At 46.3% G+C, this 26,121-nt stretch overlaps 1 protein-coding gene and 1 long non-coding RNA gene across 2 annotated transcripts in view; both read left to right on the top strand.

Moving 5' to 3' along the window:
* Positions 1 to 24,395, top strand: part of LOC118536636 (uncharacterized) — a 58,835-nt gene extending 34,440 nt beyond the window's left edge. Inside the window, exons 5-10 of the mRNA XM_078063573.1 lie at positions 912 to 978; positions 12,816 to 13,019; positions 13,202 to 13,260; positions 13,927 to 13,979; positions 18,776 to 18,902; positions 20,451 to 24,395. Coding sequence (XP_077919699.1) covers positions 912 to 978; positions 12,816 to 13,019; positions 13,202 to 13,260; positions 13,927 to 13,979; positions 18,776 to 18,902; positions 20,451 to 22,684 — 2,744 coding nt within the window. The 3' untranslated portion in view covers positions 22,685 to 24,395. The remainder of the gene's footprint in view (positions 1 to 911; positions 979 to 12,815; positions 13,020 to 13,201; positions 13,261 to 13,926; positions 13,980 to 18,775; positions 18,903 to 20,450) is intronic.
* LOC144380241 (uncharacterized) lies at positions 5,352 to 10,182 on the top strand. Its single transcript, XR_013444210.1, has 2 exons — positions 5,352 to 5,381; positions 8,712 to 10,182. It is a non-coding gene; the product is annotated as an uncharacterized LOC144380241 (long non-coding RNA).
* Positions 24,396 to 26,121: the final 1,726 nt, after the last annotated feature.

Below are 26,121 nucleotides of genomic sequence, written 5' to 3'. Positions count from 1 at the left end.
TTTGCTTATTAAAATTTCCACTGACTAAACTGGTGTGCCTGCTGGAGTAATTGTGCCTTGTGCTCTGTGGCTAGGAAAAGAAGCATATGGTGGTCACGGTGGGCGGGCCTCTATTAGTGGGCAGTTCAACTGGCCACTGATGCCCGACTGGAGGCTGAAGCTCATGTCGGAAAGTTGGAAGAGAAGCTAAAATTAGAAAAGCTCATGAGAATGTCCACGAGTCTGGTGGCTTTGGGCTGATAGATATGATGGGAGCCCAGGGTAATAAGTTAGAGAACTTCACATGCCCTTTTGCAAAGCTAAGAGGGTGCAAGCTGCCTTGGACTAAGGGCTGGGTGCTTGTGACTAAGCCTGATTGGGGTGCTCTGACATGGAATCCCTGGGAGAATAATGAGAATGAACAGGAGGTTGTGGTGATTGACAGTGAAGTGGATGGAATGCCCCATGCCATCCAACCCCTAATACAACAGAAAACAAAAGCAAAGCAACAGCAATCCCAAGGCACAGAATACCCTTCAGTTCAGGAAACACTTATGTTGGGAGAATACACTCCCACTGAGCTTACTGATAGCTGCCAAGTTTCAGCAAAAGGCCAGGGAAAATATCCTGGCATGGTTGGTCTGGTTATAGGATACCAGGGGTGCTGGTGTTTCTCTGACCCAGCAGGAGGCAGAGAAAATGAGCATGATCACGACACCCCCTGCTCTCTGGCAGCACCTGTGGGGTGGTGTCCAGGGGATTCAGGGTACTCACTTCCTTATAGGTTGGATTATTTTATCCTGCTGGGAGGCTTGACCCAATGAAGGAATATCTCCCTGGGCATGTGGGACCTTGGAAATCTATAGAGGAGGTATAACAAATTCTCAGAGATCTGGGAATGAGACAGGTGATCTGTGCTCCTGTCTTTGAAGGTCCTGATCAGAACACATTCACTGCAGAGATAAAAGCCAAGATTCTCCAGTTTGCCCCCCAACACTGGTATTCATGCTGAGCCCAGTTATGAGATAAGATATTTACCATGTTGGGCAATCCATTGCTGAACTGCAGGAAACTGACAGGTCCTGGGAATGGACACGGGTGACTGGGAAGGCTAGAGATAGAGAGGAAGCCCAGAAATCCAAAAGGCTATCCCAAATCCCTATACAGGGTCCAGTCAGAATAACCTGGAAGCAAATATGGTATGATCTCATTGCTGCAGGGACCCTGCCTAAACAGATAGATTGGGTTGGCCCATAGAAAGCCTTAAAACCTGAGCAACACTTTAGACCTGTCTCATCTGCTCCTATCATCGCTGATGCCCCACCTGCTCCAGCAGAAGCCTCAGGGATTCAGACCCATTTAGGATGGGTGCCCCCCTCATCCTGGGCATAAGATGCAGGCCAAGACTGCCTCTAGGGAAGGGCCATTGGAGGTGATCAGAGGTCCCTTGTTGAGCTCACTATTCATTGGTCCTCCAGACATACATAAAATGCTGACAGCTCTGGTGGGTACTGAGGCTAAATGTACTTTAATATATGGTAACCCTCAGAGGTTTCCTGCCCCCTTCAGTGCCATTGATAGTTATGCAGGACAGACAGTTATAGTCAGAAAGGTCCTCTTGGGCATTCCCCACCCACCCTGAGATTATGAGGTTTTTATCTTTCCAATACCAGGGAACATATTAGACATCGATAGCCTACAAGATGAAACTGCAAATCTCTGATACCTCCAGGTTAGAGTAATCAAACCCACGCTGAAGGGAAGTGCCAGTTGGGAGCCAATAAGCCTGCCATTCCCACGTAGAATGGTAAATATCAAACAATATAAACTGCTTGGGTGCATTGGGAAACCATACAAGAACTACACTGGGTAGGTAGTTGACACCCTGCCCGTAGTAGTTTCAACAGCCCAGGATGGCCAGTAAAAAAGCCAGATGGCTCATGGCAGATGACGATGGACTACTGGACACTAAATAAGGTAGTGTTCCCCATCCCCATCCATGTGTTTGTGCCCAACATTGACGCCATCTTAGATACCTTAGCCACAGTCCTAGGAATGTATCATGCTCTGCTGGACTTAGCAAATGCCTTTTTCAGTGTATCTCTGGCCACTGAGTCACAAGATCAGTGCCTTCACCTGGAAGGGGCAACAATGGACTTTTCAAGTGTTCCCCCAAGGTTACCTGCATAGCCCCACTGTATGTCATGGGATGGTAGCCCAAGACCTGTCCCTGTTCTCTTTCCCCACATCAATGAGATGGCAAGAACATACAGTATGTGTGTGCGTGTGTGTGTGTATGTGTGTGTGTGTATGTATTTACACACATCAGTAGTCTTTATGTCATGGTATTACAGGGGATTTTATGTTTCCATTTTTAAAACATTGTGGTAAAATATACATAACACAACATTTACCATTGATGTTGTAATGTTAACATATGAAGATTTGCCTTTGTTGCAGGACACCTTGCAGGCTCTGCTGGATCATCTGCGAGGGAGAGGTAAGGCAATGAACCCACAGAAAATTCAAGGCCCAGGCACCACTGTAAAGTTTCTGGGAGTTGTCTTGTTGGGTCAGACCAGTGTTGACCCTGAAGCTGTGATTGATAAGATGCAAGCCTACCCAACCCCTAACAGTATGAAAGAGGTGCACACCTTTGTAAGGATATTGGGGTTTATGGAGGACTTTTAGTCCCCACCTGGTGCAGTGCTTCCATCTCTTATATCACCTGATAAAGAGATGGAGGCACTGGATCCCCACGTGTAGGCCTGGGGATCAGAGCAGTAAGCTACCTTTGAGAAGGCGGAAATACTAGTGAAGCAGACTAAAGCTCTGGGCATCTGACAAGTAGGGCTCCCATTTGAGTTAAATGTGTCCATGGCTCCAGAAGGTATGGATTGGGCACTATGGCAGAAACAAGAGATGGAGACAATACCCCCAAGATTTTGGTCTAAGCTCTGGAAATGGGCAGAAAGCTGATACACCCCCATAGAGCAACAGCTCCCAGCAGAGCACACAGCACTCCTCCAGGTGGAGCCTCTCACTGAGGAGCAACCCATTGCGATGAGAACTTCCCTAGCAAGGGGTGGGTTAAATATATGTTCCCTCGACCCACCTTAACCATGGCTCAAACCCCCACTTGACTAAGTGGTGTGTCTATTTGCATCAGAGGAGTGCTCTGTCCACAAGTCCACTGTCTCTAGAAATGGGGTGCTCCTAGGCCCTATGGAGGATATTTATCCTCTAGATGCCCCACCACTATTTCTATGGCAGACCCACAGCCTGTAAGGAAGGGGCAGGGGAGATTCCTGCTGATGCCTGGTAGGCAGATGGGCCTAGTCAAGGGAACCCACCCACACAGACTGCAGTCCTCTTCAGCCCAACACCAACACCATCTGGATGGAAACAGAAACAAACCATAGCAGCCAGTGGCCTGAGCTCAGAGCAGTCTGGCTGGTGATTGATTACTCATGAGCCCTGGCCGTTAACCCTCCTACACTAACAGCTGGGCTGCTCTACAGGGATTAACCCTATGACTTGGACAATGGGAAGCTGAGGGGTGGATGGTTATGAATAATAATCTCTTGCTGGGTCAAGATACATGGAAAGACTTTGGGTCCATCTACAAGAGCCTAAGACAGCCCTCACTGTTTTCCATGTCCTGGCTCATGAGGTGCTGATACACCCTTACAATCAGGAAGCTAATGCCCTAGCTCAGGTACAAGTTTTAGCTACTGAGCCTTCAAAAGATACAGCATATTGAGCACATAGAAAGAGTGGCCATTGCAATGCCCAGGTGGGATGGCATATTGCCAGGGATGCTAGATTGCCCTTGGTTAATGCATCAAGAGCCTGTCCTGTATGTTCTAAACAACACCCAAGGCAACTGCCAAAAGTATATCTGGGACCATTCACTGGAGTTCCCAACTGGTGAGGGATTGGCAAATTGATTATATCCCTCCTTCCCCCACAAGTGAGGGTTCTAAATATGACTGGTTTATATGGACACTGCATCTGGCTTAACCCAAGCTTTTTCCTGCCACCATATAAACCAGGCTGCCACCATTAGGGGATTAGAGAAACTGAGTACTGTGTATAGATATCCTCATTAAATAGATAGTAATTGGGCGTTACATCTCAAAGGTCATAATATGCCAGACTAGGCAAAAAACATACCATTAAGTGGAAGTTTCATCTCTCCTATAACACACAAGTAGCAGGGTTAATAGAAAAAAATGGATTGGGGCCCCTGGGTGGCTCAGTGGTTAAGCGTCTGTCTGCCTTTGGCTCAGGTCATGATCCCAGGGTCCTGCTCAGAAGGAAGCCTTCTTCCCCTTCTCCCACTCCCTCTGCTTGTGTTCCCTTTCTCGCTGTGTCTCTCTCTGTCAAATACATAAGTAAAATCTTTAAAAAGAAAAGAAAAGAAAAACATGGATTATTAAAGCAACAGATTGAACTGTTAACAGGTAAAACCACCTTGGCCAGATGGACCACTGTTTTATTCAGGCATGGTAAGACACACAGATACAGAAATGATAGTCATAAAGAAAGAAGTTTATACTCACAGATCCCTAGAAACAGAAGGCATGGCACACCACTCAGGGCCTTACGGAGAAGGACCAGGATTGATCAGGAGACAGAAGAGGAGGAGAGAACATGGTCCAGAGCCTTTATTGGGTCTTCATGGGAAGGAATGGGTGAATCAGGGTAAATATAATGAATAAGTTTAGGATTGGATAATTTAAATAATTTTGGTGGGCTACGGGCTATAGGCGTGGTTCCTGGGTGTCCAGTACCTGGTCCTGGATTGATTTAGGGCAAAGGAATATTGCCTTGGTGTGTGAGTTTGATAAACGACATGGTTGGGGGTGTGGGCTCTGGATTGGTTTGTTTGTATATCAAAGGCACTCTCAAAGTAGATTGCAATTTTTTTTCTTAACGTTGATCATGCAGTGCTTTTGGAATTAAAATATATATAATTAAAATGTATATTGCATACATATAAAATTTACACCAAAACATCAATGCTTTATATCCCCTGGTGATGGGATTATGGATTTGTTTGTTGGAGAGTAGTGTCAGATTTTCTACAACGTGAACATGTTAGCAGCGACTAATAACTTTTTTTTTAAGGAAAGAGAAAAAAGGTGTAGTGGGGTGCTCCAAAGCTGAGAGCCAGAACCTCATGTGTCCTCCCACAGACCAGGGTACACCTGCTGGGCACTCCGCCTTGCACCTGGCCTTGGGCGGGGCTCCAGGTGTACGCTTTTTTACGTCACCGGCTGGACTTCTAAATAAGACCCCGCGCCGCAGAGGATTCTGGGAAGTGTAGTCCGGGCCCTCCCGAGTGGCCCACTTCCGCTTCCGGCCACCGCAGCGCTGCCATAATTTCTTCTGCGATGGTGAGTAGGTTATGGGACGTGGGGCTTCTTGGAAGTCTGCGTTCCGGCCGCAGGGACAGGGGCCGGGTCTTTAGGATCTGGGGGAAGGGGACGTGTGGCGGAGGTCAGAGCCAGGGGATTTCGTCAGCTCCGCCTGGCGAAGGAGAGGTTTGAGGAGGCGGATGCCCTGGGCATCCCGGGTTGGGATGGGGGGGCGGGGCTCGGGCAGCAGCGCTGGGCACCCCCTCCCCCAGACTTGGAAGGAGCAGTTCCAGGTCAGCAGCTGTGGCTTTGAGGCCGGCATCGCTCGGTTTGGGAGACTCCAATGCAGGCAGTCTCCGATTGACGATATCTGGACTTCTTTCATGGTAGCCGCACACCCACTTCTGTATGAATTTCAGACTTTTCTGTGAAGTCATTTCCATAAGGAGCTGCAGAAGTTGAATTTTCATGTTCTGTATGCGTTCCCTTGAGAGTTATTAAGCGCCGTACAAGTTTTATGCGGTTATTTTGCTGATGTGGTGGTGCTAGGTCTGTTTTTTTACAGCGTCCGAGGCACACGGGTTGAATTCCACTGTGTCACACAGCCTAGGAGAGTCACAGCTCTTAATTCAGATTTTTTTTTTTAAATAGTAGGTTTTTAACCCATATTGCATGAATTTTTGTGTATGACTTAAAGGAGGGGTACATAAGACTTTTTCCAATTGTTGCAACTCCATAGGCTGAAAAGACTCTTCGCATTGATCTCTTTCTCCACTATTGTCAATATCACTATTTCTTGGGATGCCTGGGTGGCCCCGTTAAGCGTCTGCCTTCAACTCGGGTCATGATCTCAGGGTCCTGGGATCGAGCCCCTGCATCCGGCTCCTTGCTCAGTGGGGAGCCTGCTTCTCCCTCTGTCGCTCCCCCTGCTTGTGCGCTCTCTCTGTCTGACAAATAAATAAATGAAATCTTTTAAAAAATACCACTATTTCTTGATTACTGTAGCTTTAGAATAAATCTTGAAGTCAGAAAGAATGAGTCCAGGTTTTGTCCAAAGTTTTCCTTCTTTGAGTAGGATTGTTTTGACTACTCTAGTTTTTTTTTTTTATTTCAATATATATTTTAGTATCAGCATGTCAAATTTTGCAAAAAGATTGAGATTTTGTTTGAGATTGCATCGGAGAGAACAGATAACAACCTGGAGTCTTTAATTGCATGAACATGATACATCTTTAGGTATATATTTAGGCATTTAAAAATAGTTTTAAACATACACAGCTATGTTAGTTTCAGGTGTACAATGATTCAACAGTTCTGTACATTGTTCAGTGCTCATCAAGATAGGTGTCCTCTCATTCCACCCACCTCTTCATGGCAACCACAAGTTTGTTCTCTGTGTTTGGCTTTTTGTCTCTTTTTTTTCTTTGTTCTTTTGTGTTTTTTCTTAAATTCCGTATTTAAGGGAAATAATATGGTATTTGTCTTTCTCTAGCTGATTCATTTCTCTTAGCATTATACCGTCGAGGTCCATCCATGTTGTTGGGAATGGCAAGATTTCACCCTTTTGTATGGCTGAGTAATATTTCATTGTATATACAAATACCACATCTTTAGCCATCTGTGGCTGGACACTTGGGTTGCTTCCATAATTTGGCTGTTGTAAATAATGCTGCAGTAAACACAGGGGTGCATATATCTGCTCAAATTAATGTTTTTGTTTCTTAGGTAAAAACCACTAATAGAATTAGTGGATCATATGGTAGTTCTATTTTTAATTCTTTGAGGAACCTCCATACTGCTTTCTTTCCACAGTGGCTGCACCAATCTGTATTACCAGGATTCCTTTTTCTCCACATCTTCACTGACACTTGTTACTTTGTCTTTTTGCTTCCAGCCATTCTGACGGATATAAGGTGATAGCTCATTGTGGTTTTGATTTTTATTTTCCTGATGAGTGATGCTGAGCATCTTTTCATGTGTCTGTGGGCCCATCTGACTGTCTCCTGGGAGCTACAGTGAATGCAGGCTTGTAGACAAGGCCCACGGCAGGAATGGCTTGGGTCCTCTGTTTGAGCCCTGGAGGGAGGGAGGGAGGGAGGGAGGGAGGTCCCCTTCCTGGTAGTAGGAGTAGATTACAGGAAGGCTAGATTACATTCAGCTTGCACTCGGAGATTTCTCCCTGTTGTGTGTTGGGAAGGGTGATAAAATCATGTTACCTCCTGGCTCATTTTTATTTCATTGCCTTGCCTTCTTGGGACTGTTCCTTTCTCAGAGAGCATTGCATGGAAGAGAAAGGAATAACCCCCAGTCTCTTCAGCTCCAAGTGAGTAGAATTTCGGTTTCTTGTTATTTTATGGCAATGCCAGCTCTCTTCCCAAACAAGGGCCCACTCTCCTGACCTTACTCTTCATACCGTGGTCTTGACAAATGCCCATTCAGGCCCTGAATGGCCATGGCTGCCTTCCCCCCAGAAATGCTTTTTTTTTTTCCTAAAGTTGGGGGAACTTCCCGGTGTCTTGATTTAGTGTATTCTCTCTCTGGCTTCTATTATTTTCATTTAGTCAGTAAATCACTCAGGCTTACACTGCTTCAGGGCTGTGCTAGGTACAGGGAAGAAATAATTATAGTAACTGTAATGGTATGCATTAACTAAGTGCTTATTATATACCAGTTATGCTGAGGTGTTAATAACCGGAATTCAGGGCCTTTGCACCTGCCCCTGCCTCTGTACTCTTCCCATCCCAAATCTTTGCACGGCCGATTTATTTTCATGCAGGCCTTGGAGACCGTCCTCGACAACCTGATTAAGGCTGCGCCTCCCACACCTGCCACCTGTGTTCGGTCCCAGAGAACTTATGTTCTGGTTCGTAAATAGTTGGTCTTATTTTCTTCATGGTCCTTTTTGTACTCAGAAATCACCTTATTTGTAGATTTGTTTACCCACCAGAAGGCAAGCCCTGTAAGAACAAGTACCTTGTCCATCTTATTTGCTTCAGTGTCCGCAGTGTTTGTTATAACATCTGAAATAAAAACAAATGGGTGCCTGTCTTCCTAGGTTAGTGCTAGGATGAATGAATACCAGCAATGATAGCAGTTGGCTGAGGATTTTCAGTGTGCCCCGTACTAGGCATGAGCTTTATTCAAATAGGTATCCATGTGTATGTTTGTGAGAGAGAAAGACTGAATTCTTCCAACTCTGCGAGTAAGAAGTACTCTCTTCACAGCAGAAAGAACAGACTTCTTCAGAGATTTGTCTCTCTTCTAGTGTTCACACAGCTACAAAGTGGCTGAGCCAGAACGTACCCCCAGGCCGTTTGACCACTCCAGTATTTTTTTTTTTTTTTAAGATTTTATTTATTTATTTGACAGACAGAGAGAACACAAGTAGGCAGAGCGGCAGGCAGAGAGAGAGGGAGAAGCAGGCTCCCCGCCAAGCAGGGAGCCCGACGCGGGGCTCGATCCCAGGACTCTGTGATCATGACCTGAGCCGAAGGCAGACGCTTAACCGACTGAGCCACCCAGGCGCCCCTGACCACTCCAGTATTGAGAGTCAAGACCTGCAGCTTCCCAACCCTGCCTCTCGTCTGGCTGTCTGGATTGAAACACCATAATTTACCTGTTTTCCTTAAACTTCAACTCCAGACTCCTATTTGATTCCTCCTTTTCATCCGCACATGTAATCATTCATCTAGTCCTGTTATTTCTACCTTGCTAGTGTCTCTTACTCCCATTACCCCTTTATCCCACTGGCCTGTGTCACCAGTGATATTAGTCATCTTCTTTCCCTCCACACTGTGAGCTCCATATGGTAAAAGAGTATATCTTTCTTTAAACCTAAGCGCCTGACACATAGTAGAATATCAGTGAATGCGTGCTGTCTTCCCAGCTAGGATGTCAGCTCCTCGAGCGCAGTCCTTGCCTGCCCTGATCACCACTATGTCCCAACAGGCCCAGCGTGGTCCTTAGCATGTAACTGACTAAGCGAACACATGGCAAAACAAAACCCTTCTGCTCTGGGGCTGGTATCAAAGAACCCAGGATCCCAGGTCAGCAGGCTGAGTTCACTTCAGTCCCAGTTTCCGTTTAAGTATGTATTGGGTACCTACATTGTGCCCAGAGCAGACTAAAATCCCAGCCCTCATAGAGCTCCTATTCTCGTGGGTACAGAACGGTAGTAAACAAGACACACAGATGGTAGGTTAGGTGATAAGTGGAAAAATGAAGCAGGGAAGATGCTTTGGGAGGGCTGGCAGAGGGACTTGCAATCCTAAGTAGGATAATCAGGGATTATTTCAGTAAAAAGGTGATTTCACTGGAAAGGTGTTGAGTAGGGACCCAAAGGAAGTGAGAGGCCCGTGACACTGGGGAAAGGGAACGGCAGTGAAGGCCCCAAGGTGGGGGCATGACTGACTGGTCTATGTGAAGAACAGAAAGGAGGCCAGAGAGGCTGAGCAGAATGAGAAAGAGGAAGGATAAATGGGAAATTGGGTATTGGGAGGTCAGATAGTGTAGGGTCTTTTGGACATTGAAAGGACTTTAGTGAAGGTTTTGAGCGAGGTGAAGTTCTTGGCCAGAGGAGTGACATACCTTTACTTGTATATTTAAAAGATCATTCTGGCTGGGGTGCCTGGGTGGCGCAGTCAATTAAGCGTCCGACTCTTGATTTCAGCTCAGGTCATGATCTCAGGGTCATGTGGGCCCTGCATCAGGTTCTGCACTCAGCAGGGAGCCTGCTTGAGATTCTCTCTCTCCCTCTGCCCCTCCTCCTGTGCGCATGCGCTCCGTTGCGCGCGTGCTCTCTTTCTCTCTCAAATAAATAACTCTTCAAAAAAAAAAAAAAGATCATCTCGGCTGCCGTGTAGGAAGTAGATTGTAGGGGGACAGGAATAGAAGCAGAGAGACCAGTTAGGAGTCAATCACAGTAGTTAAGGCAAGAGATGACGGTGGTTTGGATTGTAATAGAGAATTGGTCAGATGCTGGCGATCATTTGAAGGTTTTTGCTGATGGTTGGATGTGGTGTATGAAAAAGAAGAAAAAAAATCAAAGATCATTTCAAAATATGTGGCCGGCTTATTTGAAAAGACAAATCTGGTGTTTGGTTTTGGGCGAGGTAAGTTTGAGACGTCTTTTAGACAGCCAAGTGGACATGTCAAGTTGGCCTTGAGTCATCGGCATATGGACGCTTTCTGATGTCCCGAGGCTGGATGTGTTCACTGAGGAAGTGAATGAGTAGAGATAGAGAAGAACTTCATGCACTAAAGCTTGAGGCAGTTCTGATTTTTGGAGGTCGGGGATATGAGGAGGAACCACAGGAAATTCTGTATAAACTAGAAACCCCTGGAAGCCCCGAAAGCCAGCCAGTCAGAGGAAGCTCGAGGGTGTTAGTACCTGTAAAGCGTGGGCCTGGAGAAGCCGTATCAGCATCACCTGGGAACTTGTTAGAAACAGAGTCTTGCGCTCCACTGCGGAGCTTCTAAATCAGAATCTTTGGAGGTGGGCTCCAGCAGTCTGTTTCAACAGCCTCTCGTGGTGATTTTTGAGCAGGCTAAGGTTTCTGGAGCACAATCCTGGAGGGTCCTGAGGAGTTGAATTTCAATGGCATTGGTCTGGAGGACCCTGTTACAGATTTTTGTCCTCCCCGTAGGAGGTTAGTAGGTGGCCCAGTCTTGCACACTTGCTTCAGAGGGCAGTCCCTCATGCAGGGCAGTGCACAAATCGTGGGAGACAGGGAGGCACTTGCCGGAGCGGGCTGGGCAGAGGTCTGGGACCGACGGTTATGGGGCACAGTGGAGACCTGAGCTCCTGAAGCCGTCCACTGTGGGAGTATCTTGGAGTGGGCCCCCCAAGGGTGCGTATCTGTTTGTCTGAAACTGCCCTGTGGCTTGGGTCTCAGGAGAAAGCAGATCAGGCAAAGAGGGGAAAGGAGGGAACTCACGGTCCGTGTGTTTGCGCTACCTACTGACTGGTTCCGAGAGTTCCGGTCGTCTCCGGGCTTCACATCCCATTGATGGAATTTGTTAAACGTGTCCAATGTGCCGGGCCTGTGCAAAATGGAGAACACGAATAAAGGAAGAAGGCCCCGTTCCATTGATGATTTGGAGATCTCTCTCAGAGAGAGAGAGAGAGCACAAGAGAGGGGAGGGGCAGAGGGAGAGACTCCTGAAGCAGACTCCCCACTTAGTGCAATACGGGGCTTGATCCCAGGACCCTGAGATCGTGACCTGAGCCAAAATCAAGAATCAGCTGCTTAACCAACTGAGCCCCCTTGGCGCCCTGACGATGTAGAGATCTTAACAGGGCCCTGTGTTAAAGGTGGCAAGCCAGCAACTTAAAGTGGTTCTGGGTCCCAGAGTGACTAATTCAATCTGGTGGCAGCAGGAGAAGGTCTCACTTAGAAAAGGAGCTCTTGAACTCCAGTCCATGGGCATAATGCAGGGGGTTCATGAGCTTGAGTGGGGAAAAAATATGTACTAGTTGAACTGAAAATTAGCATTTCCTGTAATTATGAATGCAGGCGACAAACCACAATAGTATCAGAACCCATGAATCTGTTATCCATGTAAATCATAGATATTTTTATATTATAGTTGGTGCAGGTGTTTCAAAATATTACTTATGCTCATTACTATTTTGAAAATACAGTAGTTAATTAATTCTTGATATTTAATGTGTAAAAAGAAGCACATCCCTGGCGTTTTATTATTTTTGAATGTTGTATTCTAGTATAATTAGGCTTTAAAGTAATCCTGTGTGTTTTATTTTATGCATTTACAACATTATTCTAAGTAAGAGTCTGTAAGTATCAACAGACTGCCAAATCAGGCCATAGAACAGAAAAGATCACAAACTCTGATTTAGAAGACCTTTGCTAACCTGAATCTTGATTTATAGAATCCTTGAGGACAGGGATTTTTTTTTTTAAGTTTATTATTTTTCTTTTTATTATTATTTTTTTGTAATCTCTACACCCATCGTGGGGCTCAAACTCACGACCCTGAGGTCGAGAGTAGCACACTCTTCCAACTGAGCCAGCCAGGCGCCCCGAAGACAGGTATTTTTCATCGTTTTTATTTCTGCAATGCCCACAGTATCGCATGAGTAAAGCGTTCACACTCCAGACTCTCCTTCACAAAACACAGGTCTTGTGTCTGTGGCATCTGCACCCTTCTGTAGGGCCCTGTGTCTCACTGGAACACTTCTGCTGCTAGGCCCTCCCGCAGAAACTTCTCGGACTGTCTTGAGCCATCTGCAGTGTCCTTGACCCTGTGGACCATGAGTCTCTCCAGAGCAGGGACTATGCATATAGCGACTCAGTAAGCGTCCACCAAACGAATGGTATTCAGAGGGTGTTGCACCATACTGGAGACCCAGAGCTTTGGGGGCCAGAAGAAAGGACCGGATAAATTCGAGTTCCCCTCTTGAGCCCACAGGTCCCTGGAACATGGGAACCAACCAGGCCGTGGAGCGTGAAGGTGGAGGCAGGTCCTTCCTTCTGAGCCCAGGAAGCCATGTGATGCTCCTTGTCAGAACTTGGAGAGCCTCAAGAATGAAGAAGGCCCGGATCTTCTGGTTCTCCGGATTAGGAAGATCAGAGGAGAAATAAAATTGCTTCCACTCTGGGAAAACTTAGGAGAGGCGGATCATGGAGACTTGGACCTCAAGGCCTGGGGAGAGAGGTGAGAGTTCAGGAAGGGTGTGTGGCGGGGGAGGATCGGAGCCGAGTGTGGAGAGAGGACAAGTGAGGTGGAGGAGAAGAATCCAGTGTGTGAAGCAGCAGAGCTTGCTGGGGTCTCTACTAGTAGATGGTCCATGAGCCCAGGCGGGAGCCCCCTCGTCTCATGGCTTCCTTCTCCTGCAGCTGTCCGCTCTCAAGCCTCAGCCCTTTCTCAGGATGGGGAGGACAAGACCGAGTTTCAGGTGGGTTGAAATCTCTTTTCTCTCCAGAAATAACACGCCAGGCATCAGAGCGTAAAAATATCCCCCTCCCTTGGTAAAAGGGAACAGAGAAAACAATGTATTGGGCGAGTAATGACATTGCTCATTGCATTTATCCACCAAGTAGCCATGTGAGAGAGATGATAGGATCCGGGGTTAGAAAGGGAGAAATGAGCAGGGAATCCTGGATTTGAACCTGGGTCGGTATGGCTGTAATTTGCCATTCTTCTCTACATGCTCCTGCCAATAAATAATCATTTCATCTAAGGGCCTGAGCCTAAATTATGCAGAGAGGTGACTCTCCAGATAATGAATTTTTCTTCTCTGAGTTTTTCTCCTCCGTGGACCTTTCTCTGATTCATTTACAGATGTTATAGTCTCCAGATTATACACCCTACCAAAAAGTACCCCATGAACAAGGTTAAAAGAGAGCATAATCGGGGAAAAGACATTTCATCTATGACAAAATTATAAATTATAGTATCTTTATTTTTGAAAGAGGGGTTCAAATGCCCAAGCATTCTTGTTCAGAAAGGAAGAAAAGAAGAAACACAAATGGCCAATAATTATATGAAAAGACGATCAACCTCTATTAGTCAAAGCAGTACAGATTCAAACAAGGTAGGATTCTTTTTTTTTTTTTAGCAGATGACCAAAGATTTGAAAGATCAGCATTCACTGTGAACCCAATGGAGAAACAGGTACTTGCACACATTTGCAACTTTCTGGAAGTTCCGCATGCGTCTCCTCCAATATTCCCCACTCTACAAGTTCATTCTAAATCAGAGCAAGTGTCTGCAGAATGATCATTGCAATGTTGTTCATAACAGCAAAGAAAGAAAAAAAAATGTCATGGAGTGGAGTCCATGTCCATCCATTGGATTGATGGATTATTATGGTTTCACTTGTTCTCTTGTCTAGATTTTGTGCTGCTGTCCAATGAGATAAAGTGGATGAAACTATTAGGACGTAGAAAGATGTGCACATGCTCGTGCTTTCTCTCTCTCTCTCACACACACACACAAATACACACACACACGGTAGATACATGCATACGTGTTAACTTTTCCTTTAAGTCGAAAGAAAAAGAAATCAAAGCAATTGTAAAATTTTAAGTACATATTTTTTCAGCACGTATGAGATTATTTTATAAAGCTTTCTTTTTTTTTATGGAAAGACATAGAAAAATTTGGAAACTTTGAGTCATTTTTATATTATGCTTTAATTTTAAATGTTATTGATGAACTTCCTACTCTGAGGGCTGAAGAAATGAACACTTCTTTACTTCCCACTGTCTCCCGATATGAGGCTGTTTTTACTATCATTACCTTCTGATTTGTCACCACCGATTCCCACAGTGGACTTGTCTCAGTTCTGTGTCTAGAGGTCATTGTCCACCACGTGTCCTTTTTACCGGTTTCTTCATTCCTGCCTTCATTTTGATGTATCTGTTGGTTGCCTTAATGTGACTCCACAATTTGCTTTTCCCAGAGAAGACTTGTGGAGGCTGTACGCACTGAGCATTCCCATGCTGAAGAATGTCTGTTCCCTTTATGCCCAAATGGCAAATTGCCTAAGCTGAAAATTCTTCATTCATACCTTGAGAACTGGCATTCAGTCTTGGGCTGGTCTTTTTCTCATGGCTTCTCCATTCATCTTCTGGTGAACAGAGTTTATTCTGACTTACTAGTTACTTTAGCATTTTTTTTCCCCCGGAAAGGTCTTGACAGCAGCTTGGCTGAGTGTCATTTGCAAGGGTCACCCCTTTCTGCCCTTGCTCTGCGATCTTCTGACATTAATTCTTTTCCTGCCTGGATGTCTACTGTTACTATTATTTTATTCATTTGGACCTCCTGGAACTCCTGTTATTAAAGGTGTAACTTCTGGATCTATCTTCCCTATCCTTTACCTTTTATTCTCTTTGGAATTTTCCATCATATTCCAGGAGACTGCTCTGTGCTTCATTCACTGGCTTCTGCTTCAGTGATGTTCCTTCTTCTGGTTAGCGCATCTCTTGAGGTTGTATTTTCCCGTAATCATAGCAGTGATTTTTTTTTTTTACACACTTCTGAGAATTCCTTTTTTTTTTTTTTAAGATTTTTATTTCTTTATTTGACACAGAGAGAGAGAGAGCACAAGTAGGCAGAGCAGCAGGCAGAAGGAGAGGGAGAAACAGGCTCTCTGCTGAGCAGAGAGCCCGATGTGGGGCTCGATCCCAGGACCCTGAGATCATGACCTGAGCCGAAGGCAGATGCTTAACTGACTGAGCCACCCAGGCGCCCCTACACTTCTGAGAATTCTGATTAAATTTTTTTTGGCAAGATTTTCCCCCAAGGCTTTCTCAGTACTAAACATTTTTGCTAATCTGATGGAGCTGGGTGTGTGGCTAAGACCTCTCATGTATTTCGCAGTTCGTCACACAGTGGGTGCATGATGACCATCTTCCATATGTTTGCTGCAGTTGTGTTTTCTCATCTGAGAATTGCTTATGAAAGGCTTTCGCCCATTTGCTTTAATTAATGAAAGGAGCTCTTTCAAGAGTTGGGTTGTTAACTCACCCATCAAAAGTGTTAACAGTTAACTTTCAATCTTGACTTTGTGAATGGTGAGTTGACCATAAAGAAGTGTAACATTTTCTCCTAGTTAAATGATTTGTTAGTTCCCTTTTGAAAATCCGGTTCCATATCTAGCCTTACCTGTTCTAAGCTTAATCACAAAAAGGCACGTAAATGGGTTTTTATTTAGATTTTAAAAACGTTTTAATCTCTAATATGGCTGTAACTTGTTTTTGTAAGAGGTGTAAGGTTGACAATTTCATTTTCTTCAAGATGGATAGCCAATCATGACGGTGCCATTTATTATATTTATCATTCATTTGCAGGTGAACTAAAGTACTACTTTTATCATTTATGTATTTTGTATATATTTATACATGTACATGTATATGTATTTAATAGGTACATATATATATACCTATATATTGACTTAGCTTTCCTCTAATGGGACTGTTCCTGCATTCTGTACTCTGGTCCACTGAGTTACTTGTATGTCTCTGTATTGTTTTACTATTTATATTGAATATGTACTTTTTTTTTTTAAAGATTTTATTTATTTGACAGAGACACAGCGAGAGAGGGAACACAAGCAGGGGGAGTGGGAGAGGGAGAAAGCAGGCTTCCTGCTGAGCCAGGAGCCCGATGCGGGGCTCGAACCCAGGACCCTGGGATCATGACCTGAGCCGAAGGCACACGCTTAACGACTGAGCCACCCAGGTGCCCCTTGAATATGTACTCTTGAAGTTCAGAAGTTATTATTCCTCCTTTCCCTATTCATCCAACAAATATTTGTTGGACACCTACTATGGGCCAAACATTATTCTAAGCCCTGGTGATATATCAGAGAGCAAAACAGATAAAACGCCCCTGCTTTCATGGGGCTGGCATTCTAGAAGGGGGAGAGGTAGCAGAAAGGTTAAAAACAAGATCACTGCTCTCAAGTGTCTTGAGGGGCGTAGGCCGGGTGAATTGAGAGAAGGTTCCTGCAGTCATCCAAGCAAAGGATGATGACGAGTCGGATTAGAGAGGTGGAAGTTATGACGGGGAGAGACGGAGAGATTTAAAGTCTACTTTGGAATAATAATTGGCAGAATTTTTTTTTTTTTAATGAATTAGATGTAGGAAATAAGAAAAAGGAAAGAATCAAGGCTTCCTTGAAGGTCGATGGTACTTGTGTTTACCCACGTTGGGGAGGTTAGAACTATTTGGGAGGAAGGACTCACTTCTGATTGGGCTGTTTCTGCTTCACGATACCTTTAGACACCCAGGTTGTGGTTGGAGTCACCAGGGCTCAGTGTAGACGGCAGGGCTGGATTTAAAGATTCGGGAGATAGTGGCAGGTCTACATCGGTTTAATTAATTGTCAGAGTGCCACTGGCCCAAGCTTTCTCCCGACCGTTACACTGCCTCTAGTCTTGGGATTGATCTAGGATTGTGCTTGGAAGTGTGCTGTCTTGGTGGCACCCTTTTCCAAAATGGGGAGGTGGGTTCCTCTGGCCTGGCCCCTCTGATCTCACTGGGGCAGCAGGATAGTAGAGTGGTTTCCGCATGGTTAGCCAGGCTGCCAGAGTTCAGTCCTGACTCACCTCTTGTTAGATGTATGATCTTCGACAAATAATATTCCCTTTCTGAGACCCCAGGCTTCTCATCAGTGAAGCGGAGATAGCACGTGTCACTATCTTGTGAATAGTTACTGATAATAGAGCCGATGAGAGAACATCACCCCACAGGGCTTTTCCCTTTGCTGATTTTGCTTTGTTTTTTCAACCCCACTAAGTCTTAGCTGGTGTAGATGTTGCAGAATTTTACTTACACTCATTACTAATTTGAAATTACACTAGTTAATTCATTCTTGATATTTAATGTGTACAAAGAAGCACATCCTTTGTGTTTTATTATTTTTGAACATTGTATTCCCATGTAATTAGCCTTTAAAACAATCCTTTGTGTCATTTACAACATTATTCTGAGTAAGAGTCCGTAAGTATCACCAGACTGCCAAAGGAGGCCATGGAACAGAAAAGATCACAAACTGTGATTTAGAAGACCGTTGCTAACCTGTGTCTTGATTTATAGAATCCTTGAGGACAGGGATTTTTTTTTTTTAAGTTTATTATTATTATTATTATTTGGTAATCTCTACACCCAACATGGGGCTTGAACTCATGACCCTGAGATCAAGAGTAGCATGCTCTTCTGACTGAGCCAGCCAGGCTCCCCGAGGACAGGGGTTTATAATCATTTTGATTTCTGCAGTGCTCACAGTATTGCATTAGTAAAGCATTCACACTCCAGTTCTCCTTCACAAAAAACCTTGGGCCTTGGCTCATAACTGAGGATGACACAGCACGATTTGAAGGGCCTCATCTGGTTGTGGATACGGTTGCATAAACACCCACTGGTTGCTTCTGTTCAGCGAGGACATGGAGCCCCGTAAAAGGCGTGTGTGTGGAGGGGGTGGGGGGCTAGGGCAGCAAAGAGCAGGATTTGCCCAACTGCTGATGGAGGGGCGAGGGGCTGGTTGGTGAAGAACAGTCATTCTGGCAGAGAAGGTGGTTTTGGGGTGTGTGCAGACATGCGCACTCTAACATTATGCACTGTTGGCATAGTCGCTGTGGAGGAAAAGCTTAGGTATTCTGCAAGTTAGAGTCAAATTGTAAAATGAACAGACCGTATGACTGAAGCATTGTAATTCTATGGACTTGCCTTCAGAAGCGCTTACTTACACTGAGCCAAGAGTAGTTAGCGTTCCTTGCTTTGCTCTTTGTTAACCATGGAAGATCCGTTGGTTAGAATCGACATTATTGGCATCAGACATTAACAAAACTTGGTTTGACCTGCCAGATGGAGCAACTTCCTGCTTGCTTGCCTACTCTTCTTAGTGACTCCAATTTTACCTTTCATCTGGCGGGTGTTTGTGTTAATGGTGTTTCACGTTTTAGGAGCCATTGACCTTCAGGGACGTGGCGGTGGTCTTCACTGAGGAGGAGCTGAGGCTGCTGGACCGCGCCCAGAGGAAGTTGTACCGAGACGTGATGCTGGAGAACTTTAGGAACCTGCTCTCTGTGGGTGAGGGAATGTCTGGGTGATGGACACTTACCTTGATTGGAGTGTTCTTGTTCCCTGGGGAGAGGGTACTTCTGGTCTTTGTATACAGGTTAAATCCCATTTTTTTAATAGAACTGTTATCAAGTAGTTTCATTTGGCCAATCTCGAATCTTTTCTCTGCCTGTCCTTCAAAGGCTTGAAAGTCATGGAATTAGGGCTACATTTTCTGATTACTTTTTGCACCTCAAAAATGCGCCTAAGCCTTGTATTTTCAGGGCAACAACCTTTCAAACCTGATAAGATACCGTGCCCTTTGGAAAAAAGGCAGAAAGACTTGGGTAACAGAGAAAATACAGGAGATGCACACCCAGGCGAGAACTGTGGAGCCTGGAGTCCTGAGCAGGCAGGGAGGGGGTAAGCTTGTCACGTAAGGCCCCTTCCAACCCTCGATCTTCCCTGGGGACACCACATACCGTTGTAGGTGATTGTTCTGTGACCTCATTTCTGCTACTCAGTTCCCACCTTCTCATGATTCCTTCGTGCTTTCCTTCATCCTCCACATACCCAGAGTGACAGAGGGGGTCCCTGGACTTGCCTCCCTCTGATAGAAACAGCCAGGCAGTGTAAGATAAGCCAGTTAACTCCTATGTCCTATTTATACCCATTGAACCCATTTAACTCCTATATCCTAGGCATCCTCAGTTATAAACAGTTTTGTGTTATTTCGGCCCTTGAAGGTAAAAATCACCAGTAAAGAATATCAAAAAGCATGGATAGATTTTTTTTTTTTTAACTTACCTGGATGTACACAGTAAACGTGACAATTTGATGACTCGCAGTCCCGTGACAGGGATATGTTGAATATTTTTATGCCTCCGTGCCTTGTGTCATGTGGATTCCTAACTGACATGCTCCCAGAAGACCAGGACACAGCTGGTGCACTTTGGAGGATTCGGTGCTTCCTTCCTCCCCCGGGTTCAGCTCACACATGCCCAGAATTAGAGTCACTCTGGGAGACAGCGCTAAGCGCGGCCCTAAAACCAGACTTCTGTGTTTGACTCCCCACCCTCCCCTTCCACACAACATGGCGGGGTGACTGCACCAGGTTACTCACCCTCTTTGTGCCGTGGGTCCCTCATCCATAAAGCGAAAATGGTAAGGGTCCCCACCTCAATGTTATTCTGGAGGTAAAAGGAGTTAGCGGGTGTATATCGTCAGCATATAGGGAGCATTTCAATAATGTTGCATATTATTGTTAACAACAACAGCAGTAAGTGGAGAAGTGAATTTTCTCTGCAGAAATCTGTTGGGAATTTCTTGCTTGGCAAGTAGATGATGAGACGTAGTTTGTTACTAGTAGGATCATATTCACATTTAGCTTCAAAGCTTGTTAACGGGAACCTCTTCCTTTTTTAAGACATAAAAGAAGTGCCCTGGTAGTTACGATACACACAGGTGAATTTTGCTCTAGGCTTATTACTGGCCCGAGTCTGAAAGCATGACCTGGCTTGAGATCCCTGAGCCTATCTTGTATTTGTTCTCATCTCTGAATTGTCTCTCACCTCATAGGAGACAAGAATGAAAAGGAAATGGAGTATATTCAAGAAAGAGAATTGAAGTGCCTTTCCTCCAGAGAGCTCTCCTACTGGAAAATCTGGGAACAGGTGACTGGTGAATTAACTGGGAGTCAGGATCATAGAGTAAATCTTCAAGGGAAAAGTTTCCAGTTCTCGGAAGACGCTTCTCCCTGCCAAGGGTGGGAAGGAGCACCTGCTCGGGGTTCACACATTGACAGTCTGGTGGGCAGTCTGCAGAGACCCATCGGCTCAGAAAATCAAGAGTTACCACTCTGGAAAGCTGTAAGACAGGTATCCGCTCAAGATTCTTGGATGAAAGCCTCTGTGAATGAGCCGTGGAACATTCGCGAAAGGTGTAAAAAACTTGACAGGCCAGATACAATATATAAACATGAGGGGGACAGTTACGGCTTCAGCTGGATATCACGTTGTCACGATGACCGCAGATTCCCCGAAAGAGAGAGACCCTGTAATTGCGATCAGTGTGGAAAGGACCGCGTTAAAAAGCCGATACTTCATCACCCTAGCCCCCAAGAGTATGACCGGAGAAGAAGTGACTGTGGACACGGCTTCAGGGAAGAGTCACACCTTCCCACTCATCCACGAGGGCCCTCGAGAGAGAAACCCCATAAAAACGAGTTCGGTCCGGCCTTGAGGCCGACTGCCCACCCCGAGAGACCTCCAAGGACTCCCTCGGGCGAGAAAGCCTCTAAAAGTCAGGAGTGCGGCCGGGGCCCGAGGCCGAACCCGCGGCGGCCCAGCCGGCCCCGGGCCCCTGGGGGGGACATGCCCTACAGCTGCGACGTGTGTGGGAAGGGCTTCCGGTACCAGTCGATCCTCCTCATCCACCAGGGCGTGCACACGGGCAAGAAGCCGTACGCGTGCGAGGAGTGCGGGAAGGCCTTCGGCCGCAGCTCGAACCTGCTGGTGCATCAGCGGGTGCACACGGGCGAGAAGCCGTACAAGTGCGGCGAGTGCGGCAAGGGCTTCAGCTACAGCTCGGTGCTGCAGGTGCACCGGCGGCTGCACACGGGCGAGAAGCCGTACGCGTGCGGCGAGTGCGGCAAGGGCTTCTACGCCAGGTCGGCGCTGCACAAGCACCAGCACGTGCACCCCGGGGAGAAGCCCCACGGCTGCGCGCGGTGCGGCCAGGCCTGCACGTGCAGCTCGCACCTCCGCCGGCACCAGAAGGCGCACGCGGCCCAGAAGCCCTACCGGTGCGACAAGTGCGACAAGGGTTTCAGCTACAACTCGTACCTGCAGGCGCACCAGCGCGTCCACACGGGGCAGCGGCTCTTCGAGTGTGACGTGTGCGGCAAGAGCTTCAGCTACAGCTCGGGCCTCCTCCGCCACCAGAGGCTGCACACGGGCGAGAAGCCGTACAAGTGCGAGTGCGGGAAGGGCTTCGGCCGCAGCTCGGACCTGCACGTCCACCAGCGGGTGCACACGGGCGAGAAGCCCTACAAGTGCGCCGAGTGCGGCAAGGGCTTCCGGCGCAATTCAGACCTGCACAGCCACCAGCGGGTGCACACGGGCGAGCGGCCCTTCGTGTGCGACGTGTGCGGGAAGGGCTTCATCTACAGCTCCGACCTCCTCATCCATCAGAGGACGCACACGGGCGAGAAGCCCTACAAGTGCGCCGAGTGTGGCAAAGGCTTCAGTTACAGCTCGGGGCTCCTCATCCACCAGAGGGTCCACACGGGCGAGAAGCCGTACAAGTGCGATCAGTGCAGCAAGGGCTTCCGGTGCACCTCAAGCCTCTACAAGCACCAGCGGATCCACACGGGCAAGAAGCCCTACACGTGCGATCAGTGCGGCAAGGGCTTCAGTTACGGCTCCAATCTCTGCACCCACCAGAGGCTGCACACGGGCGAGAAGCCCTACACGTGCTTCGAATGCGGCAAGGGCTTCAGGTACGGCTCGGGGCTCCTCAGTCACAAGAGGGTGCACACCGGGGAGAAGCCATACAGATGCGACGTGTGCGGCAAGGGCTATAGTCAGAGCTCGCACCTCCAGGGTCATCAGAGGGTGCACACGGGCGAGAAGCCCTACAAGTGTGCGGAGTGCGGGAAGGGCTTTGGCCGAAGCTCCTGTCTTCACGTCCACCAGAGGGTGCACACGGGCGAGAAGCCCTACACGTGTGCGGAGTGCGGCAAGGGCTTCAGCTACAGCTCGGGCCTGCGGAACCATCAGCGAGTGCACGGGAGTGAGAAACCTGGCAAGTAGGCGAGCGTTCAGGTGGCACCCCGGACTTTCTACTCCACCGGAGCGCCAGTGCGGGAGGAAGCCTTTGGAGACAGGGTGTGTAGGGCCGGCTGCGGGGGGAGGCTGACCTGGTCACGCGGCCCTTGCTGCAGAGGCAGGAAAGACCCAGAAGTTCGAGAGACGGGAAGAGCACTTGAGTCGCAGGCTTCCTCGTCTCCGAGAGTCTGTCACGCGGCGGACTGTCCTTAAGGAAGTAGGACGGGGCCTCCGTAAAGATCGTCACTCTCATCAGAGTCGGCCCAGGAGGGAGCTTTTATAAATGATAGGAGCAGGTTGTGGACATGCATTCCTTGGTGGGGGTGGGGGTGGGTGGAAAATACCTACAGATGGGACAAATGTAGGAAAGAATGGTCACCTTACTAAAACCAGTATTGTGTGTACCTTTTAGAAGATCGATTTTACAAAAATCGCAAGATGATGTTACTGTGGGTTGAGGCCAGTCGCTTTTAGAAGAGCAGGAACAGTTAGAGGGAGGGCCCCCCTCTTGGCAGGTGTGGATGATGTGTCTCCATCACGTTTTTTATGCCACGTGGTGGTGAATGTGTTTTATCTCCTAGAGATAAACTGCTCTCCTAGAGAGGTTGTACTGAACTGCGGAGCCATTTCATTTTATCAGGTTTGTTCAGCAAACCTGATGGGTTGGGCCCAGCACGGAGCCCAACGTGGGGCTTGAACTCACGACCCCGAGATCAAGACCTGAGCCGAGATCAAGAGTTGGATGCTCAACCAACTGAGCCACCCAGGCACCCCTCATTTTACCAGGTTTTAAACACAAAAGCCAGTTGGCATTGCATTGAATTTATAGGTTAATTTGTTTTATTGCTATCATGAATATAATGCTTGTGCCCCGTTTCATTTCATAGTGTTTTTAAACAGACAAGACAACTATTAGAGCATTTTAAAGAATCAGAAATACCATTTTAATTTGTCAGAATAGCCGTGGAAAAATAGAGTCACCAAAGCCACCATCAGTGGGGATCTGTGGAAACCTGCACCTGTGAATTTATTGGTGGGGGGTGAAGAAAAGAAGTCTTTTGGGAAAGAATTTGTCAGTGTATCAAGTTCAAATTTGTGTAACCTTTGAAGTGGCAATAAGTGTGTAGTAATTGATACTTGGGAGATAGTTGCACATATGGAAAAAGATGTATGCATATGGCTGAGTTTCTTAGCATTTTCTTACCATAGCAAAAAAAAAAAAAATGTTAATACTCCAAGTGTAATAAATTAAGGCACATGTAAATGAGTGAAAACCACTAAAAATATTCAGGTACACTTACATAGACATTGAAGGTTGCCCACAAACCATTTTGTGAACCAGGAAAGTTGGAGAGCCATTGTAGTATGGCCCCGTTTTGTTAATACGTTTTTTGCGTGCGTATGTTTATATAGAGAGAAAGACACAAAAATGTGTGAAAGGTTAGTATGATAACTGCTTATCTCTAGTAAGTGGGATGCGGGGTGTGTAATACATTTGTGTACTTGTATGTATTTTACTTTTTAACACAGAGTATATATATCAATTTTATAACAATAGTAAAGCTATTTTTTAAAAAAGTCTGGTGGAACAGTGCCTTATGGTCAAAGATCCATGTCACAACCTCTATAATTTTGTTGTTGTTGTTGCTTTTTCTACTGTTTACTTAGCACCTAGTACCAAATATAAGGTATACAAATGAACTGAGAAATTTGTGAATTAGATGCTGCATAATTTTTGTTGGCTTGGTCGGAAATGAGGGTGGTCTGGGTAATTGGGAGGAGCTGGGGTGCTCCACTCTGCATTCTGGCCCTCTGGGACCAGTGAGCCCCCAAACCTGGCTTCCTAGAAGGCAGCGCACCAGGATATGTCCCCTCTAGTCTGACTTCCTTTCCTGGGACCATGTCTGGGGGTCAGAAGCAAAGTGTCCATAGCTGAAAAGGTTAGCTTTCTGAAGGGGCTTGGAAAAAGTCTCAAGTGTTTTGTGGAATAGCAACTGCATCATTTTAGTCATGGGGTGGGTTTTATAGCCAAAGAACACATGTAGACACCGTCCCTGCCCCTCAGACCCTCAAGGTTTGTGGTTGATATGTTAAGCTCTCTAAATGGATTTCCAAAGGGGGACCGCAAATTTTTTTTTCTGTAGTTTTATTTTATGCATTTTTTAAAAGCTCCAAAATTTTAATTTTTAATTTTTTTTTTTTAGTTTCAGGGGTAGAATTTAATGAGTGAGATAGTCTACTAGCCCACTAGGATGAGGTGGTATGATGGTAGGTCAGAAATTAAATTTGATTTATTCTCACTTGGGAGATCTCCTGCATCCAGATGTGTCCCTCGGAGCCCTGGAAACACCTAAGCCTGTCATTGCCTTGGACCCCAGGGTCACAGTGTAACATTGTATTGTGTAATTTGGCCATCAGGAGCACATGCAGATCATATTCAACCCCTTGAATTTTTACTTCTGACTGACATTTGGTTAATCAGTAGATACTATGTGTCTAAGCACTGGGGATACAACTGTTAAGGTGCTTGGGCCAGAACGCGCAAGCGGGAAAGTAGTAGAAAATGAGGTCAAAAAGGAGAAGCTAAAAGGGAATAAATGAACTCAGATGTGGAGAATTGACATATTTATCACAGATATTACTGAGGCACGTTAAAGGAAACCTCTTCATCCAGTAGTTTTAGGATCTCCCAAAATTAAGGGTCACTCCCGCCTCTGTGGCAGATCTTACTAGATTTTTTTAAAATCACGATGAAACTAATGTCAAGATATCAAAAGACAGAGCGAGGCCAAGAGAATTTCGCTGTCCCCGTATGTGCCATGAGTTGCAACGCCAAGCTATATAGCTGGATATCCTGCCCACTGCTTGGAGGTGGGGGTCTGCAATTACCTGTCTAGTCCAGGACTAGAGCTGGCAAAAAGAGAATATGTTCTCACCTGTTTTTGGGTGCTTTTCTTCCAGGCCAGAACTGTGGGTTTCTGGTGAAATCCTTATACAGTTTTCTTACCCAGTGAGGGCACAAAACAGATAACTTCCTTTAACAGTAATCTTAAAATGCAAAAAGTAAATGCCACCAGGGGAGACTTCTCAAAGGGAATCTGAAACCTTTCCATGTCTCCGTGATTTGTGGAAATAGGTCTCTTATAAGACTCCCTCCCCACCCCCCACCCCCCACTCCCGGCTCGTGCTCTTCCCTAATTCAAAACAGAAGGCACTGGGTGTTAATCCTCTCTGCTTCACCAGAGAAGCGGAAACATGAGAGGACTCTGAACTCTCAAGTGTGGAAGATTTTCCAGAGTCCCCTTCAATAGAAACAAACCGTGAAAAGGGTATTTAAATGAGTTTTTTAAGAAAAATTAAGGGGTGTGTCCGCAGAATAAGAACCTGTAAGGGTTTTCACTAAAATGGGAACAAGTGCTCAT

This window comes from Halichoerus grypus, chromosome 15 (genome assembly GCF_964656455.1).
Source record: "Halichoerus grypus chromosome 15, mHalGry1.hap1.1, whole genome shotgun sequence".
Taxonomy (NCBI): domain Eukaryota; kingdom Metazoa; phylum Chordata; class Mammalia; order Carnivora; family Phocidae; genus Halichoerus; species Halichoerus grypus.
This window is presented reverse-complemented; position numbering and strand designations above follow the sequence as displayed.